Source organism: Mizuhopecten yessoensis, unplaced genomic scaffold, assembly GCF_002113885.1.
Source record: "Mizuhopecten yessoensis strain PY_sf001 unplaced genomic scaffold, ASM211388v2 scaffold9561, whole genome shotgun sequence".
NCBI classification, from domain to species: Eukaryota; Metazoa; Mollusca; class Bivalvia; order Pectinida; family Pectinidae; genus Mizuhopecten; species Mizuhopecten yessoensis.
This window is the reverse complement of record NW_018408109.1, coordinates 1,237,403-1,257,645: the sequence shown is the minus strand read 5'-3', so window position 1 is coordinate 1,257,645 and position 20,243 is coordinate 1,237,403. Positions and strand designations below refer to the sequence as shown.

The following is a 20,243-nucleotide window of genomic DNA, read 5'->3' as shown; positions in this document are numbered from 1 at the left end:
GGGGGGGTCAATAAATATCTAACGCTTGAATTACATAATAGGTACCATCAAGGAGCTATCCCTGTAATAGCTGAATTAACAAGAACCTCCTTAGAATTGGTCCGTCACCCTGTACACTGTGATATCGCATTTCATATGTACAATACCTCCGTATTTGCTACTTTCGATGCGTTCTCTATTCACGACAAGAATGATTACTTTCAGAATTATTTGATACTATAGATGGAATAGCATTTTATACAAATTGTACTCTTTTTATGTATATCGATGTACATCGGTCGAAAATCTCATCAATTCTATCACGTGTTTGTTACCTGTAACATACCTCGGAAAACGAAAAGAGAACAGAACATCTGCTAAATACATGTATACCCCAAAAATAGCATATGTAGGTAAAAGAACTAGAAAATACCACTGTAGTTTTCGAACATCCAGTAACCTCTCCATAATTTCGTTTTTTATATGACTGCAGCGCGACAGGTTCTACAGCATGCTAGATAGCACAGTTGGTAAAAGCGACAGTTTGATGATTGGAGGACCAGGGTTCGAATCATGTTTGACCCTGTGTTTTTACAGTCATAATATTTATTTTTATTTTTATTATCATATCTTCATTATCTTTTATGAAAGTTTCGCAAGGTATATGTTTCATTTCAGAAATGATTATCAAAGCTATAGTCATGCCGAAAAAAAAGAGTTTTCAAACCAAATTAATTGTTTTGGCAGGTACAGGGATTCTAAATAAAGATTGTGTAGGTTAGGCTAGTACATGTATACTAATTATTAAGGATTGGAGTCCCGTTCGACGCTGCAATATTTACAAGGGTACAATTCAATGTTTGTTATGTTTGCATGAGCGATGTTGTGTATTGACAGGTGCGCGATCGAAACGCTTTATACATACGCTAGCAAGGGAGATGGTAGTCTCGTTCAACCAGACTCTTGTTGCCTGCGCAAGCTACGCCGAATAGAGAGTCTGGTCAAACGCAGTGCTTTCGTTTTGTGACATCATAACGAGGCTTACCGAGATTCTGGTAAAAAAAAATCATTGGTCAAAGGTTGACACACCATTTTTAACTTTTGAAGTCAGAATTTGAGTGGTCCAAAATCACATTAAATATTTTAGTTCATTAAAAAATTACCTGTATATGCATTCCTGAAGTATCCATTTTTTCACTATTTACGAGAAAAATGTAAGAAAATGCTTCAAAAAGAATGATTTCGTGAATTTTCATTGGATATTTTTACAATAATTCATGAAGCTAACAAGGCTATTGATACAAGTCAAGCCAGATTACCTGAGTGAGAATTTGAAGGTGTTTTGAATGGTGTACAGGTAAAATCTCACATGCTTTGCAAGCTTTTTTCAAACTTCAGTCAGCCTTGTTGGCTTTGTGCTTAGTTACGATTTATTCAATGGAAATATATGGCATTATTCTGGAGATTTGACACATTTACTTACATTGTTATCGATAAAAGTGAATACACGGGTCCTTCAGTAATGCATGCATAGGTAACTTTTTTCATTAATTTCATTATTCATTGAAATGTTAAATGACGTTGACATAACGTCCGGAAACGAAAGTAGAAATACTGCCCTCCTGTGGTGATAATGTTAATGCACTGTGTTTGACCAGACTCTTGAATTACAAGTGATCAAGCGTCTGGTTGAACGAGACTAGGGAGATGGCGACAATCGACTTCCGGAGAATTGTCTCCCTTTGTTGGATGAACTCTATATAGCTTCCGTTGTAGTATTTAAAATAATATGTCGCATTATAATAAAACATTGAATGCTGCTCTCGTCAATATGAAGCTGGTTTATCTCCACCTTTATTTTGGTTTAACATCGAACCGAACAATTCCCATTATAGATTGCATAACTTTCAATTTGTAACATACAATAAGTATCCTTCAGATGCGATTTTAAAGCTTAATGGAAATTGTAAAACGACTCTTTTATATCCAATAATTAAAGCGTTGAAATCAATAGCAACAGACATGTTATGTCTTAGTTAATGTCGGCCTCAAATCAGGCATTAAAAACCGCATGTATATGTGTTGAGGCATTATCACGTTCGTCATGACGCGAGTTGTCTACAGGTTTTGGGAAATTAGAAAATAATTGGTTTGATGCATTTTACAATAAAAAAACCAAGATAATTCCGAAGTGCCAATAGGTTATTTGAGTCCTCAATCAGTAAAACTAGGGCGAAATATAAAAAAAAGAAAAACAATTACATGGAGACCCTTGGAAATGTACAGGTCAAACAGTACGCTGTGTTCCAAAAGGGAAAGAATCTTCTGTTTCATCGACAAACCCAAAAACAATATCACGTTCTTATATTAGGTACCAGGATAATGACAGAAAAATAACAAGTCATATTAAGGATCCCTGTGCCACTGTTAAAAATTGTAGGAAAGTTCTAGACATATTTTGCCGCCATAGTCAAACTCCAGTGTTCTGAATGTACAAGTATGTTGATATGCTAGACCCGGATTCGAGCTATTGTTACCTGTTCGACGGAAGTGACCTGGCCTAATAGTTTTACAGTAATGTCGAATCGGCAGTTATGTGGAGGTCACTGCATACAGAAAGAAACACAGGGCAGTAGGACAGTGATCATTATAGAGGATAGGTAAAAACGTCGATATCCATACTGCATATAGAAATAGATTATAACCCAATACGATCATGATTATCTTTGCCATAGTCTTTCTCAACATGCATCACTCGAAAATTGGGATGTAAGTTTATCAGCAGTCGATATCTATCACAAAAGTTCCGATATTCTGAGCAAGCTCTTTGACACGTAAACAAAAAAATCTTAAGGCGCCTATGTCACTGTGTGGTTGTGTGTTCTCCTAGGGACACAACCTCGGTACTCCAGGGGTTACACTCACTTAGAGTCTCTGCACTCCTGTAATGTCATAGCAAATTTGAAGGCACGTGGCTAGGCTATTTGATTGGTGTCATGTAAAAACAAACCTGGCCAATCGCTTGTCCTTTGACGATTACAGACAAGCGACAACCAACTACAAAGTTGGTCAATTGTACCGTTACGCTTACGCGAGATTCTTTTGATGTACATCAAAGGATCGAACCAATCTTCTTGTCTCATTCACAATGTTGGCGCACACTAAGACTTGGATTGTTTCACAACACATCCGAGGGGTACAAAGAAGATAGGTAAGCGTGATCCCTGGAGTATCGAGGATATTGGGGAAATCATGAAATGGAACCAAAATATATCTGCTAACCTATCGCTACAATTTAGACCTACACTCTACTTTTCTCTCATATTTTATTGCCACCCCGCCTTGGAACCATCTTTGCCCATTGACTACGAAAAATGTGGTCGAAAGAGGTGTCACGTTACTATATACACGAAAAGAGTTACCCTAGCAGTGATAGTGAGGTTGGCACTTAATATGATTTTCTTTGAAAACCTGGAACCTCTTGTTTGTCTTTTCTGTCATATGTATCCTTTCTTTTAGGCGATATTTCCTTTCAATTCAATGTCTCCCAAAGGAACATCTAATAGTTTTGGTGATGTTCATCTAGATATATAAGTGTAAACCAATGATGCATCCTTTCGAACATATAATCAACTTGATTGCGTCTTCCTAGGGTTTTACAATATGTTCTTTGTGAGGTATCCCTGGAAACTGTTTTCGACATGACTATAGCTTTTATAAATCCTTTCTTAACCATGTGGGACTTAACTGGAAAAAATAATAAAGATGAAAAATAAAAAAAAATACACATGTATAACCAAAACAGTGTTCTGAGTGTAAAACTTCAGCTTGGCTACACCGACATTTGAACCCTTCACCTCAGATTGTAATACTATCGCTACAATGTATACCTGGCTGAGCTACCTGTTCAACGGAAGTGTTTCTGTCCAATAGACCTTCATATATATCCAAAGCGAAAGAAGGGAACATAACTGTACACCTTAGAAAGTCTTTTGGATTACAAGTGATCAAGCGTCTGGTTGAAAGAAACTACCGTCATAGTACAATTATACACTCAAGCGGTGTTGTAGGAAATAAATACCCGTAATGTTTTGGTGATAACCATCTTGTGACTTTTACACATGGTTATATGATAAAACATGCATGGGATACTTCAATTAATACATTTTCTGGTAAATATGTATTTAATGTTAGTAAGCGATCCGATGTGAAACACATTTGCAGATTGTGGTGCCCCACCAGACGTCACTTCCGGTACGGTCCTTGAAGGGAACAAAACTGTTGGAAGCACAAGGTTCTATTTATGTGGAACTTTATCTTCTCCCGACGCGAACGCATCTGTGACGTGTCAAAATAATGGCCTATGGACAACTCCAGTATTTACATGTGGTAAGGGCAGGTACACGACTGTATATTGAGTCATTAAAATATATTATTATTATTCTCTTTATTTCTTCCAATATGAAGATAACACAAACAGAATAGTAACATATAAGAATCATTTAACATATATATACACACGAACATTGGAAAAGTATTCATGTATCGCTATTCTTATGTATGCATAAACATTGTAATGGGCATCATTGCTTAAATATAAAATGAAATGATTTGTAGCCTTTTGTTTTAAATTTTGATACACATGTGTTACTATCCCTTATCTTGAATATTCATTTTCTTCAGATGACATTTCATAATTTAATTCACTACCAAAAAAGGTATTATTCAAATCCAAGTCTGATAAACTATGCAAACGTACATTGCGTTATATATCAAATATACTAATTAAACGGCACCATAATTTGTCTCTTACTTCATTAGTTTTGCCACAATATAAGACATTATGAGTAACATTATCATAATATAATTGCCTACAGTAATGACATAATTCCATGAGTTTGGAAAATAATGAATTGTCAAAATAATGGTCTATGAACAACCCAAACGTTTACATGTGGTAAGGACAGTTACATGAATTTATATTGTGTTATTTCTAATATACAGGTAATGTTTTTTGTTAATTTAATATGTGATTTTATTTCATGACATAATTTCCCCATACATTAACATTGGTTGATTCATTATCACGTGAAGGTCGGTAATTTATCATATTGATTCACTGTTACTATTTTTAGAAACATCTCTTTAAGGCGTCACTCCTATTGTAACACAAACATGTTCTCTGTCAAATTTGTTTGTTCTATTTGCCTATGTTTAGTCTTGGTCAATGATAAATGCATATGTTATACAACAACAAAGGATTTCAGTAAATATTTGGTTTTGACTTGAGGGCCCGAATTCATGACACAATTCTCATACTCAAGAATGAATTCTGTGCTGTAGCCATCTTTCTTAGAAATCGCTTAAATAATATAACATGGTCAAAAGTCAAATGTAAACTTTCAATAAAAGTCACCCCCATTCTTGTAAATTATTGACAAAATATGATTTTATTATCAATCCATCACGGGAACAGGAAATTGGGCTTAATCACAATAACTGGGTTTCATGAAAAACGGGTTCCGAAAAGGGTGACTTTGATTCTGTTAATATCGCTTTCTCTGGTTCATACAATCACGTATTCACCTCAGCAAAGGTCCATAACTGATAACTATTTATTTTATATCTACTTCTACCTATTCTCAGACTGTTATCGTTGAAACAGGGTTTTGGCTTTACCCTTAAACGTTGTCACCCAATACGATTCTGATTAACATTAGACTAATGAAAAGATGACGGGATGCAGTGCGTATTGCAGAGTTATCTTCTCTTGTGAGCAGGTATTGATTGTTACGTCATAGGTTTGTTTGAGAAAATTACATCGTTTTCTCAAAAATTGATGACGTTACCCTCATAAACAAATGACGTTACCCTCATAACAATAAATACCTGCTCACAAGAGCAGATAACTCTGCAATACGAAAAGAAGAAATAACAGAAAGACATTGCAATGCATTACGGATTTCACCCAGATAAGTCAAGCAAGCTGATCGCATCCCCTGATTATTTCAGTGTGCCCCACTCCGCCTTCCGTGACAAATGCGTCCACTTCGTCAACTCAGAAGACGGTAGGAACCGTAATAACCTTCACGTGTGACACAGGCTACATAGCTGGGGGAACATCGTCCATCACCTGCCAAGTCAGCGGATCGTGGACCGCCGTGTCATACACGTGCACTGGTAAATATATGTCATATGTGTCTGCATTTTCTGTAAGTACAAAACTGTCAGCATTATCCTTAAAAATGTGTTGCACCACAAACATCACAAGGAGGCAAAACATCAGCATTCCTTCCATCTAGCACACATACACACATGTACGTGTGCATAACACACATGGAGGCATGTCCCTAAATGGCCATAACTGTTAATAGACGTTAAACAAAATCAAACCAAACCAAACTAAATGTCATAACAAAAACGTCTGAATTATCCGTAAGATTCGTAACATGTATATCACAACATTTTTTGTGTATTATTCATACGTAAATATTACATCACAAATGTTTCTTTCGGCAAAACAAGTTTGAATTTCCGTAAATGTTTCGTTACAACACAAAACCACTAAGGTATCCTTCTGCATTCACTCTGCTTTATCCGATAAACAAAACACGTAATAACAAAGAGTAAAGAACGTCAAGACCCATATTCATAAATCTGTTCTCGTGCTCAAGCATGGATTCTGAGCTGAAATCAATTGTCTTACAACTCGTTCAAATCCTACGACACAACCAAAGGTACAAGTGTGAATATTGAAAACGGTATTCGGCTTTTAGTCTCTCTAAAATTCTTCAAAATCATTGGGAAAATGTCGATTTTTATTGATTAATCACCTGAACAAGAAATTCTGTAGTTTTGTGATGCCAACTTTGACGAATGCTTGATATCTGTTGTAGATTGTGGGGCCCCGCCAACTGTGAACGAAACCACAGTCCAGCCTGGGACAAACCTTGTTGGCAGTAACAGATACTACCTCTGTGACGGAAAGACCAGCATACAACCGTCTCATTATGTTACCTGCCAAAATACTGGCTCATGGACAACTCCAAATGTCGCTTGTGGCGGTGAGTTAAAATTTGTTATTTTCGGGTAATGATAAAATAGATAATTTGCATGAACATTTGAAATACAAATTCTTATTCATTGGATATGTAACACGGTATTTGATTTCTCAATCGAAATATTCTTTGACGTTATCACCACGATATAACGTTTGCAATTATCTCATTTGCTTATCAGGCCCGGGTGACGATTCTTAATGACCCCGACTGACCCGACATGACATGAAATTGATTTTTAATGACGTCACAAACAATAACGAGACCCGAATCCACGTCACGAAGACCCAGATTTTGAAGGAAACGCGCAATTTGAAGCATTTTAAAATCGTAGGTTATTTCGGTGATTCAAGCTTTTCTGAATTAGAATGGGGATTACCCTTCTTATTTTAGAGCAGAGCCAAAAAAACAGACATTTGCGACAGTATAATCGCGAGATGCTGCCACAAAATTCAAAATACAGTAGGGTTATACCCAAATTAACACTCGGACCTTATTCATGAAACCGTTCTCATGCTCAAGCATTGATTTTGTGCCTAAATCAATGTTCTGGTTATAAATTAATATAAAAAATCTTATTTTGTCAATTTTTGGAAAAACATTTAAGAGACTTAAAGCTGAATACTGTTTTCAATGTTTACATTTGACTTTGTGATTGCCCTGGTGTGCCAAGCCGATTTAAAAGCGTACTCTAAGTATCAGGATTGATGGTATAGCGGTGCCATGTTGACGAATAAACCGCGTACACTGGGTTTTCTACATGAGAAACTTGAATCGACGTCTAACTGATTGTCCCAAAACTATTTTCCAGTGTCGACTTGTTCTTCATGTCTTAGTTTGATGATTACCTGTATGGTTGTTCTGAACCTAACGAATACAATAAGGTTTATAATCAGTAAGTGATGTGCGAAATCGGGTTATCTAAGCCGAGAACTAGGATTGGAACATCTAGCATGGGGTTTAACAATGAATAATCCCGTCTGAAGTGCGCGAACTAATTAAGATGGGTGCCATGATTGGCCAATCCTTGTTTTGTCCCCTTTTTGACGGTTCATACATGTATATATATATTTGTTTTATATTCTAACACGATTCGTTTGCAACGCGTGTTTTGATTGGTTACGGACCATGTTCTAATCTGCAATAGAATCATGATTAATCGTGTTAAGCTCCTCATATCGCACTTAAGCCACGCCCCGTTTCTAACCAAAACAATATAGCGTCAAGCTCGCCTCTTAGCAATATCCCGCTGATAAAGCTAGCAGGCAACAGAACAGAAACAACCAATGCAATGTATTTGTTAAATGAATCAAAAAGTAAAAAGTAAACATTCCTTGTTCTTACCTCCATTTATTACTGAAACGTTCGTTCCATCCGTATGAAGGCATCTAGTTAGATTCGAAATCAAATAAAACATTCCACATGTGTCGTATGAATTTACACAAAACACTCTTCACACATCTATACAAATAATCACCGATTTTGTTCATAAGCACAGATTGGTATGCATAATGACTATCATGGAAATGTAAGAATTTGGTCAATATTAATCCAAATGTGTCGTATAAACTTTGGTAACAGGACGTTCAGGAATAATTTAAATATTCCGCATCGTCAACATACAGATCGAGCACTCGCAAGTATGGGCGGGGCCAAATGACCGACTTTTGGAAGCTTCTTTCCGATTGGTCAGTCCGCTGCAGAATGACACGTCGCCAGTTCAGGTCATAAAGTACTTTACTACGTACTTGTGTACAAAGAAATACAATGTTTCTGAACATATTAGCGCAGTATATTTGTTCATGTGTGTTAGAATAGGGATAATACGTTGTTTTGAGTGGCTATACTGGCGATTAGAACATGAAATTTTGCTAAAACTCTCGACCTATCGTTCTAATCGCCAGTAAAGCCACTCAAAACAACGTACTATCCCCTCAATACATGCTATTTCCGTGCAATATTACCGCTCAAAAATATAAACAATATAGCACACGTGCAATAAAACATGCAACTGAGTCTTGGCACCATGTAAAATAGGTCATATTCCTACGCACTACAACTTCTGTAAACAAAATGGCTGAGCTAGTATAGTTTAGTATAGGTTAACAGGTGATAACTACAATGGAACTCGGGTAAATTGAATAATCTTTCGCCGATTATGACTTATTTACCCGAGTTCCATTGTAGTTATCACCCGAAAACCTAAACTAAATAGAAAATTAATCCTTAAAGTTATAGTATATTTCTTAAATATTACCCGTTTCGTGTTTTTCCATTTGAAAGTTTCACGACAAAAATAACCCGAACAACAAATTTCAACATTTCACATATTTCAATATGATTTGCATAATATACAGTTTACATGTAACTGTTCTGAAAAACTAGTGAAAACCCCATACATGTTCTATCAAGATTTTCCTTAAAACGCGTTCTTTTATCCGGACTATATTCCGCGGAAGAATTACAAATATTCCATTCAAACCCGATGTGTGATACGGTTACGCCTCGCACCACGCTTCGCCGGAGTCATTTATTGTTGGTTGCTATTGAAGTTGAAGAAGCAGCTTGTGAACGATAAATTTGTCAACATACCGGACTGAATTGAAAACAAAACCGACGCATTTGAGATGGGAGTTTGTGTGGGAGCCCTGTTAATGTCGGAATAACTTTGTGTGTGGCGCGTGATTGTGTAAGATTTAGCGATAACGTCAAAGTTTCCACGAGGAACAATCGCCATGTTGCCGTCACTACGTACGCGCACGAGGTATAACCACACGAGAATGACTATCGGTTGATAATGACCTCAACAAGGGTTATTGAGTCAATTACACCTGAAACTGTAAATATTATTAATAATTGATAAAAATGTAATAAAGTTGTACAATTGAATTCTTTTTATAGATTGGCCCTATGGAACATATTCATTGCTCCAGCCTACTACGGGATGTCCTACGGGTTTTCTAGTGGGTCAAAAAACCTTTCACACAGAAGATGCTGGTAGTAATTACAACAGCAACAATGACCTTACAGGTATACGTTTGTTACTGATTGTATCAGTTACGTTTTCTAAATTCCTCGGAAATAAGTTATATAATCAAGACCAAAATAATGATATTCACAAAATGTTTTTTTTTTCTTTTTTTTTTTCTTTTTTTTGGGGGAAATGACATCCATTCTTATTTCTTTTCATTTATTGTTTTTGTAATAATCTTTCAACAAGGAAAGCTGTCTTCTCTATCAGGTTGAGAAACTTTGCAAAGAATGGATTCCTGATGGAAACCGGTTTGTGATAGAAAATAATACCTGTCATTCGTTATACATGTACACTATACCCCCCTGCACACGAAGTTTAGGAGGTATATAGAAATCACCCTGTCCGTCTATCTGTCCATGAACCTTCTAAGCACAAACAGTTTTTTGGATGTTTTGGTTACTTTACACAGTGAAAGTACATTACATGTAGATTTAAATGAATTTGCTATTCTACTTTTTTTTCTTCGAGTTATGGCCCTTGAATATTTACATTTCTGCTCAAGAAACCTTGTAAGCACAACTCCTCCTTAACTATTTGTTGGATTTTTGTTGTAACCAGCCACGGTGAAAGTACATCATGTGAAGATGTGCATGAAAGGAAGGGATTTGTGATGCAATCATTTGACCGTCTGTAAACAAATAGAAGCTCGCTCACAATTTCTCTAGTTTTGTATTGTAGAAGGTTTTTACATCTTTGTTTTTGTTCTGTTTTGATATTGTATATTTGTATTGTTTAATTAGATATAATCGCTCGTAGTGCAGGGCCGTAATATTTAAGCAATGACGGTTTTAGCAAATGTTGTTATGGTCCTTTAACACACATTGCTATTGATGACAAACTTGAAAAAGCCCGGTAGGGCTTCATGCAAGTTTGTCAGCAAAACAACTGTATGTTATCGGACCATAACAACATTTGCTAAAATATTGATCGTTAATGTTAATATAATCAAAAAGAAGCATTTATAGGCATACATGAAAAATATCCGGAATATTTAGAATTTTCTTACATATTTCCTGAGCGATTTTTTTTATTAATCAATAGGTTCTGCTTCCGGTGGTTACGTGGTGTGGCACTTTTGTACGAAGACAGATGCTAACGAAAATACTGGTCCCTCCGTGTGGCCGGCCGGCACGTATTGTATAATGATGTACGGCGACTACTGTCCAACGGGTAAGGAAGAGTTCAACTCATTATTTCTACCCTTTTGTTCAATAAACCGTTGGTAACGATGTGTCCATCATTTGGGAAACCTTTTCCTTCGAATACGTTCAACACAAACGTAATGAAACAGTATCCAAAAGCATTTTCATATTTCAAACTTTTCAGCCAGCATAGCAATTTTATCTCTCACTTCCTAAACGTTTCTCACTTACTCAATTAAAAACTTAAAAAAGTGAAATTACAATAATTTGCGGTAAATGGTACGGTGCATGAATTTATAAGAAAGTGGCAAACATAAACGAAACTAATTAAACAATGGAAATGTCCTGGTCCAAATGACCAAATCGAATTAAGGGGAGGTTAGTTCAATACGAAAAACCCAGGGACAGGGATCCTGACACAGATACCTACAATTTTTTGACTATATTAACATATAGGTGTATGTACATAAGGCATTGTGCCATTTTAATTGACGAACCGGCAAATTTGTGCATTCTGTGATAATTTTTACACTTGTATTAAGCAATATTGTATCTTAGGTGATACATTTTAACCTAAATTCAACACTTGTACATTCTGTGATATTCTCATAGCTGATACAAAACATTTAATTCTATAACGATATTATGTTGCAATATTTATGTATCTGTGATATTTGTAATTATGATTTACTAACCTCTTATATGTTTTACCAACAATGGGAACCATGCGGTAGATTAGCCTTTGGCTAAACATGTCTTCCTCGTTAAATAAAGTTGTTTATTATTATCATTACAAATATTTTATTCTTATGAAATCCTCTGTTGTGAGCTAAGTACGGTTTTAACACATTCTGACAAGAGCATGGACATACGAAGTATCATCCAAGTGGTTGTTTGAATAACATTAATCATTAAAAAATGAGGTGAAAATAAAATGTATATATTCCCAATTAGAGTCATTACTTACGTCTGTTCACAACATTAATTTGTTAATTAATTATCAGAAAGTATATTTAGTTCATATATTTAACTACGGGTGTATAATGAATTTGGTTCTCTATAATTATAAAGTATCGGTTGGTTTGTCCAGTGATGGTCTAGGCAAGACTCGAAAGATTTGATAGTTCTTGATGACATAATTTCAGGTGACAGGCTGTTCCTGATGTCAACAGTTCGGTGACAAAATGAATTCTTTCCCATGTTTAGGCGCGATCTATTCTTGAATAGTTTATACTCATGATCCCTTGTAACAGCATTGTTCTTCTTTTGTGACATATGTTTATCTGCATCATAATTATGTTCATTTCGTGTAATCAGGACCCATCACTGCAGTTGTACTCTGGGTCAAAAGAATAAAAGAAACACATTTCTGAATAAATTGCAATTATATTTAGACAGAAAAAAACAGGAAGTCGAATCCACACCGATTAGAATGAAAACCAACAAGTTTCGAATTAGAACTGTTCCCAATTCTGATTTTATCATGAAATGAAATAAAGAAAGTGTCATGCTTGCATAATTTTATTTTTATATTAACTTTTACTATGTGTGTTTTAAGGGTTTTCAAGTGGATACATCTATTTTGACGAGGAGGACCTCGACAATACTATAAGGCCCATGTCTGGGGCCCTCCCAAAAATACTCGGCACTTACGATACAGAACTGTACTTCTGCTGCAGGTAAATTTATAAACTCTATTGACCTTCAGTATCTTGAAAAGTTATTTGCAGAATGTTGTGTGTCAACCCTCGAAAAACAAACATAAACAATATATCAATGGTTTTTTTTATTTTTATTTTACAAACTTCACACCGTTGTATTGCATATAAGTCACATATTAGTTAGTGATATATAAATATATAAACTTTATTTATTTTACAACAATTATGAAACAAGTTATTTCAACTTATATTAATCACTCTTGTTGGTCCGGATGTCAGCGCGTGGGGGTGTCTTAGTGTGGGAGGAAACCGGAGTACCCGGAGAAAACCCACGTGTTCGGGCAGTTAGTGATCCCCGTACCACTGCGAAAACCTGTAATTAAGTGCTAGAAACTAGGTTTATTTACGGCATGACAAGATGTTGATACATCATTTCTGAAAAGATAACCCTACATTGCAGGACTTTCATGAGAAATAATTAAGACGAATTAAACAAAATACAACCAACAAGAATGGGGAGGTTACTCCATATAAGAAAAAATCGCAGTGTAGTGGGACAGGGGTTCTTAACTTTTTAACTAACGTATTACATGTATCTTGTTTCTGGTATCGTTTATATGAAAGCATTAGTACTAAAGGCTGTATAATATACCTGGTGTTGTATGTATTTTTATCTTGTGCCCTTTTTATTCCCACGTATATTTACAATATTTGTTCTGATCTTCTTTTAAGAAGTCACATGTCACAACACTGCTCTTAACTTTTTGTTATTTATCAATTGTCATAATTGTTTTGAATCCACGTTTTGTAATCTAAGTTGGGAAAACACATATTTAACTTATAATAACTAGTTCTTAGCACATGTGATAAATCGGTATATTTGCTGAATGCCATTCACGAGCTGTCGAGTATGGCATCAACAGCTCTTCAAAGGTGATTGTGTGTAAATTGTATTCGCCGTAAATGAAAACTGTGTCTGTTTTACAACCAAAGGAAATACAAGTAAAATGGAACTATAAACATTACAAACTCACACCAGAAATAAGGGGAAGAGTTTTTCGTTTAAGGTTTTTACGATACGTTTTGACGTGTTTAGTGGCGCTATTTCTATAATCTTCGTATTTAGAAAAGCTAGTGCTAAATTCCTTACAATTACTTGTTCAATAAGATGCTTTACGTGTTTTGCGAAGCTGGACTTATATGCTTTACGTTACCAGGGAAGCTATTCTGTATTATATTTGCATGAAGAGAAGCTAGTTCTATCTTATTTTTGTAATAAGAGAAGCTGTTCTATATTAGTTTTGCAATAAAAGGAACAAGTCCTTTATTCGTTGTGTTAAAAGACGCTAGTCCTATATTCTTTGCCTATAATCTTTGTGTTGAGATTAGCCTGTCTTATAGTCTTTGTGTTGAGATTAGCCTGTCTTATAGTCTTTGTGTTGAGATTAGCCTGTCTTATATTCTTTGTGTTGAGATTAGCCTGTCTTATAGTCTTTGTGTTGAGATAACCCTGTCCTATAATCTTTGTGTTGAGATGAGCCTGTCCTATATTATTTGTGTTGCTATAAGCCTGTCCTATATTCTTTGTGTTGAGATAAGCCTGTCCTATATTCTTTGTGTTGAGATAAGCCTTTCCTATATTCTTTGTGTTGAGATGAGCCTGTCCTATATTCGTTGTGTTGAAATAAGCCTGTCCTTTATTCTTTGTGTTGAGATAGGCCGGTCTTATATTCTTTGTGTTGAGAGAAGCCTGTCCTATATTCTTTGTGTTGAGATAAACCTGTCCTATATTCTTTGTGTTGAGATAACCCTGTCCTATATTCTTTGTGTTGAGCGAAGCCTGTCCTATATTCTTTGTATTGAGATAAGCCTTTCCTATATTCTTTGTGTTGAGATAAGCCTTTCCTATATTCTTTGTGTTGAGATGAGCCTGTCCTATATTATTTGTGTTGATATAAGCCTGTCCTATATTCTTTGTGTTGAGAGAAGCCTGTCCTATATTCTTTGTATTGAGATAAGCCTTTCCTATATTCTTTGTGTTGAGATAAGCCTTTCCTATAATCTTTGTGTTAAGATAAGCCTGTCCTATATTCTTTGTGTAAAGAGAAGCTAGTTCTATATTCTTTGTGATCAGATAAGCCTGTCCTATATTCTTTGTGTTAAGAGAAAATAGTTCTATATTCTTTGTGATCAGATAAGCCTGTCCTATATTCTTTGTGTTAAGAGAAAATAGTTCTATATTCTTTGTGATCAGATAAGCCTGTCCTATATTCTTTGTGTTAAGAGAAAATAGTTCTATATTCTTTGTGATCAGATAAGCCTGTCCTCTGTTCTTTGTGTTGAGATTAGCCTGTCCTATATTATTGGTGTTGAGATAAGCCTGTCCTATATTCTTTGTATTGAGATAAGCCTGTCCTATATTCTTTGTGCTTAGATAAGCATGTCCTATATTCTTTGTGTTGAAATAAGCCTGTCCTTTATTCTTTGTGTTGAGATAACCCTGTCCTATATTCTTTGTGTTGAGCGAAGCCTGTCCTATATTCTTTGTATTGAGATAAGCCTTTCCTATATTCTTTGTGTTGAGATGAGCCTGTCCTATATTATTTGTGTTGCTATAAGCCTGTCCTATATTCTTTGTGTTGAAATAAGCCTGTCCTATATTCTTTGTGTTGAGAGAAGCCTGTTCTATATTCTTTGTGTTGCGATAAGCCTGTCCTATATGCTTTGTGCTAAGATAAGCCTGTCCTATATTCTTTGTGCTAAGATAAGCATGTCCTATATTCTTTGTGTTGAAATAAGCCTGTCCTTTATTCTTTGTGTTGAGATAACCCTGTCCTATATTCTTTGTGTTGCGATCAGCCTGTCCTATATTCTTTGTGTTAAGATAAGCCTTTCCTATATTCTTTGTGTTAAGATGAGCCTGTCCTATATTCTTTGTGTTGAGATTAGCCTGTCTTATATTCTTTGTGTTGCGATAAGCCTGTCCTATATGCTTTGTGCTAAGATAAGCCTGTCCTATATTCTTTGTGCTAAGATAAGCATGTCCTATATCCTTTGTGTTGAGATAAGCCTGTCCTATATTCGTTGTGTTGAAATAAGCCTGTCCTTTATTCTTTGTGTTGAGATAACCCTGTCCTATATTCTTTGTGTTGCGATCAGCCTGTCCTATATTCTTTGTGTTAAGATAAGCCTTTCCTATATTCTTTGTGTTAAGATGAGCCTGTCCTATATTCTTTGTGTTGAAATAAGCCTGTCCTTTATTCTTTGTGTTGAGATAACCCTGTCCTATATTCTTTGTGTTGAGATGAGCCTGTCCTATATTCTTTGTGGTGAGATAAGCTTGTCCTATATTCTTTGTGTTGAGATAAGCCTTTTCTATATTCTTTGTGTTAAGATAAGCCTGTCCTATATGCTTTGTGTTGAGATTAGCCTGTCCTATATTATTGGTGTTGAGATAAGCCTGTCCTATATTCTTTGTATTGAGATAAGCCTTTCCTATATTCTTTGTGTTGAGATAAGCCTTTTCTATATTCTTTGTGTTAAGATAAGCCTGTCCTATATGCTTTGTGTTGAGATTAGCCTGTCCTATATTATTGGTGTTGAGATAAGCCTGTCCTATATTCTTTGTATTGAGATAAGCCTTTGCTATATTCGTTGTGTTAAAAGAAGCTAGTCCTATATTCTTTGTGTTTAGATAAGCCTGTCCTATATTCTTTGTGTTGAGATTCGCCTGTCTTATATTCTTTGTGTTGAGATAAGCCAGTCCTATATTCTTTGTGTTGAGATAACCCTGTCCTATAATCTTTGTGTTGAGATGAGCCTGTCCTATATTCTTTGTGGTGAGATAAGCCTGTCCTATATTCTTTGTGTTAAGAGAAAATAGTTCTATATTCTTTGTGATCAGATAAGCCTGTCCTATTTTCTTTGTGTTGAGATAAGCCTGTCCTATATTCGTTGTGTTGAAATAAGCCTGTCCTTTATTCTTTGTGTTGAGATAACCCTGTCCTATATTCTTTGTGTTGAGCGAAGCCTGTCCTATATTCTTTGTATTGAGATAAGCCTTTCCTATATTCTTTGTGTTGAGATAAGCCTTTTCTATATTCTTTGTGTTAAGATAAGCCTGTCCTGTATTCTTTGTGTTGAGATTAGCCTGTCTTATATTCTTTGTGTTGAGATAAGCCAGTCCTATATTCTTTGTGTTGAGATAACCCTGTCCTATATTCTTTGTGTTGAGATGAGCTTGTCCTATATTCTTTGTGTTGAAATAAGCCTGTCCTTTATTCTTTGTGTTGAGATAACCCTGTCCTATATTCTTTGTGTTGAGATCAGCCTGTCCTATATTCTTTGTGTTGAGATAATCCTGTCCTATATTCTTTGTGTTGAGATAAGCCTTTCCTATATTCTTTGTGTTAAGTTAAGCCTGTCCTATATTCTTTGTGTTGAGATTAGCCTGTCCTATATTATTGGTGTTGAGATAAGCCTGTCCTATATTCTTTGTGTTGAGATAACCCTGTCCTATATTCTTTGTGTTGAGATCAGCCTGTCCTATATTCTTTGTGTTAAGATAAGCCTTTCCTATATTCTATGTGTTAAGATAAGCCTGTCCTATATTATTTGTGTTGAAATAAGCCTGTCCTTTATTCTTTGTGTTGAGATAAGCCTGTCCTATATTCTTTGTGTTGAGAGAAGGAAGCCTGTCCTTTATTCTTTGTATTGAGATAAGCCCTTCCTATATTCTTTGTGCTTAGATAAGCATGTCCTATATTCTTTGTGTTGAGATAAGCCTGTCCTATATTCTTTGTGTTGAGATAAGCCTGTCCTATATTCTTTGTGTTGAGATAAGCCTGTCCTATATTCTTTGTGTTGAGATAAGCCTGTCCTATATTCTTTGTGTTGAGATAAGCCTGTCCTATATTCTTTGTGTTGAGATAAGCCTGTCCTATATTCTTTGTGTTGAGATAAGCCTGTCCTATATTCTTTGTGTTGAGATAAGCCTGTCCTATATTCTTTGTGTTGAGATAAGCCTGTCCTATATTCTTTGTGTTGAGATAAGCCTGTCCTATATTCTTTGTGTTGAGATAAGCCTGTCCTATATTCTTTGTGTTGAGATAAGCCTGTCCTATATTCTTTGTGTTGAGATAAGCCTGTCCTATATTCTTTGTGTTGAGATAAGCCTGTCCTATATTCTTTGTGTTGAGATAAGCCTGTCCTATATTCTTTGTGTTGAGATAAGCCTGTCCTATATTCTTTGTGTTGAGATAAGCCTGTCCTATATTCTTTGTGTTGAGATAAGCCTGTCCTATATTCTTTGTGTTGAGATAAGCCTGTCCTATATTCTTTGTGTTGAGATAAGCCTGTCCTATATTCTTTGTGTTGAGATAAGCCTGTCCTATATTCTTTGTGTTGAGATAAGCCTGTCCTATATTCTTTGTGTTGAGATAAGCCTGTCCTATATTCTTTGTGTTGAGATAAGCCTGTCCTATATTCTTTGTGTTGAGATAAGCCTGTCCTATATTCTTTGTGTTGAGATAAGCCTGTCCTATATTCTTTGTGTTGAGATAAGCCTGTCCTATATTCTTTGTGTTGAGATAAGCCTGTCCTATATTCTTTGTGTTGAGATAAGCCTGTCCTATATTCTTTGTGTTGAGATAAGCCTGTCCTATATTCTTTGTGTTGAGATAAGCCTGTCCTATATTCTTTGTGTTGAGATAAGCCTGTCCTATATTCTTTGTGTTGAGATAAGCCTGTCCTATATTCTTTGTGTTGAGATAAGCCTGTCCTATATTCTTTGTGTTGAGATAAGCCTGTCCTATATTCTTTGTGTTGAGATAAGCCTGTCCTATATTCTTTGTGTTGAGATAAGCCTGTCCTATATTCTTTGTGTTGAGATAAGCCTGTCCTATATTCTTTGTGTTGAGATAAGCCTGTCCTATATTCTTTGTGTTGAGATAAGCCTGTCCTATATTCTTTGTGTTGAGATAAGCCTGTCCTATATTCTTTGTGTTGAGATAAGCCTGTCCTATATTCTTTGTGTTGAGATAAGCCTGTCCTATATTCTTTGTGTTGAGATAAGCCTGTCCTATATTCTTTGTGTTGAGATAAGCCTGTCCTATATTCTTTGTGTTGAGATAAGCCTGTCCTATATTCTTTGTGTTGAGATAAGCCTGTCCTATATTCTTTGTGTTGAGATAAGCCTGTCCTATATTCTTTGTGTTGAGATAAGCCTGTCCTATATTCTTTGTGTTGAGATAAGCCTGTCCTATATTCTTTGTGTTGAGATAAGCCTGTCCTATATTCTTTGTGTTGAGATAAGCCTGTCCTATATTCTTTGTGTTGAGATAAGCCTGTCCTATATTCTTTGTGTTGAGATAAGCCTGTCCTATATTCTTTGTGTTGAGATAAGCCTGTCCTATATTCTTTGTGTTGAGATAAGCCTGTCCTATATTCTTTGTGTTGAGATAAGCCTGTCCTTTATTCTTTGTGTTGAGATAAGCCTTTCCTATATTCTTTGTGTTGAGATAAGCCTGTCCTATATTATTTGTGTGCTGAGATAAGCCTTTCCTATATTTTTTGTGTTGAGATAAGCCTGTCCTATATCATTTGTGCCGAGATAAGCCTGCCCTATAGTCTTTGTGTTAAGAAAAGCCTGCTGTATATTCTTTACGTATTTAGCGAAGTTGGTCCATTTTTCTTTACTTGATTAAAGAAGCTAATCCTTTATTTATTATTTGTTTGATAAAACTCGACCTTAACAACATTTGTAAAACTGACCATATATTCTCTACCTTGTTAATGAATCTTTTGCTGCATGTCTGTTCTTCCAGTGTGTAAGGAAACTGTTCCCAGTGATACTGGAACCTGTAAATATCTAACAAACCTTGAAATTCTATTCCTTACAGGTCCGATGGTTCTAAAAGTACCCCTATGTCAATGATGACAAACACTCCGTTCGTACTTTTTTCGCATTCAGGAAGCGGTTGTCAAAGTGTCCAAGACATGGCCTCGAACCCGGGACACACTTACTTCGATAATGAAAACCTATTTAATATAGACAGTTATTCTGGGTCTATTCCAGATGCGGTTGGCCCGCCTAACTGGTACATCCACTACTGTTATTATGTATAGGAGGTGCGTGTATAGTACTTACAGATTAATGGACCAACTTATACCGGGCAGTGTATTACTGTTACTTTGCATATTCTCCGCTGAGGATACTGGAACACTGTATAATATATTACTGTCATTGCATATGTATAACGCCGGAGAGATAACTCTTGTTAAACTCCCCTAAGCCAATGAACATTGCAATAGGAAATAAATTACTGTTATTGTGTATTGATAAACCTTTACTTTATCCACGTATGTTGAC

At 35.7% G+C, this 20,243-nt stretch overlaps 1 protein-coding gene across 1 annotated transcript in view; it reads left to right on the top strand.

The window, feature by feature from the left end:
• LOC110458375 (sushi, von Willebrand factor type A, EGF and pentraxin domain-containing protein 1-like) overlaps nucleotides 1-19,999 on the top strand; it is a 52,655-nt gene extending 32,656 nt beyond the window's left edge. Inside the window, exons 5-11 of the mRNA XM_021510042.1 lie at nucleotides 4,204-4,368; nucleotides 5,992-6,159; nucleotides 6,876-7,043; nucleotides 9,939-10,067; nucleotides 11,113-11,241; nucleotides 12,772-12,892; nucleotides 19,774-19,999. Of these exons, the coding sequence (XP_021365717.1) occupies nucleotides 4,204-4,368; nucleotides 5,992-6,159; nucleotides 6,876-7,043; nucleotides 9,939-10,067; nucleotides 11,113-11,241; nucleotides 12,772-12,892; nucleotides 19,774-19,999 (1,106 nt within the window). The remainder of the gene's footprint in view (nucleotides 1-4,203; nucleotides 4,369-5,991; nucleotides 6,160-6,875; nucleotides 7,044-9,938; nucleotides 10,068-11,112; nucleotides 11,242-12,771; nucleotides 12,893-19,773) is intronic.
• The last annotated feature ends 244 nt before the right edge of the window (nucleotides 20,000-20,243 follow it).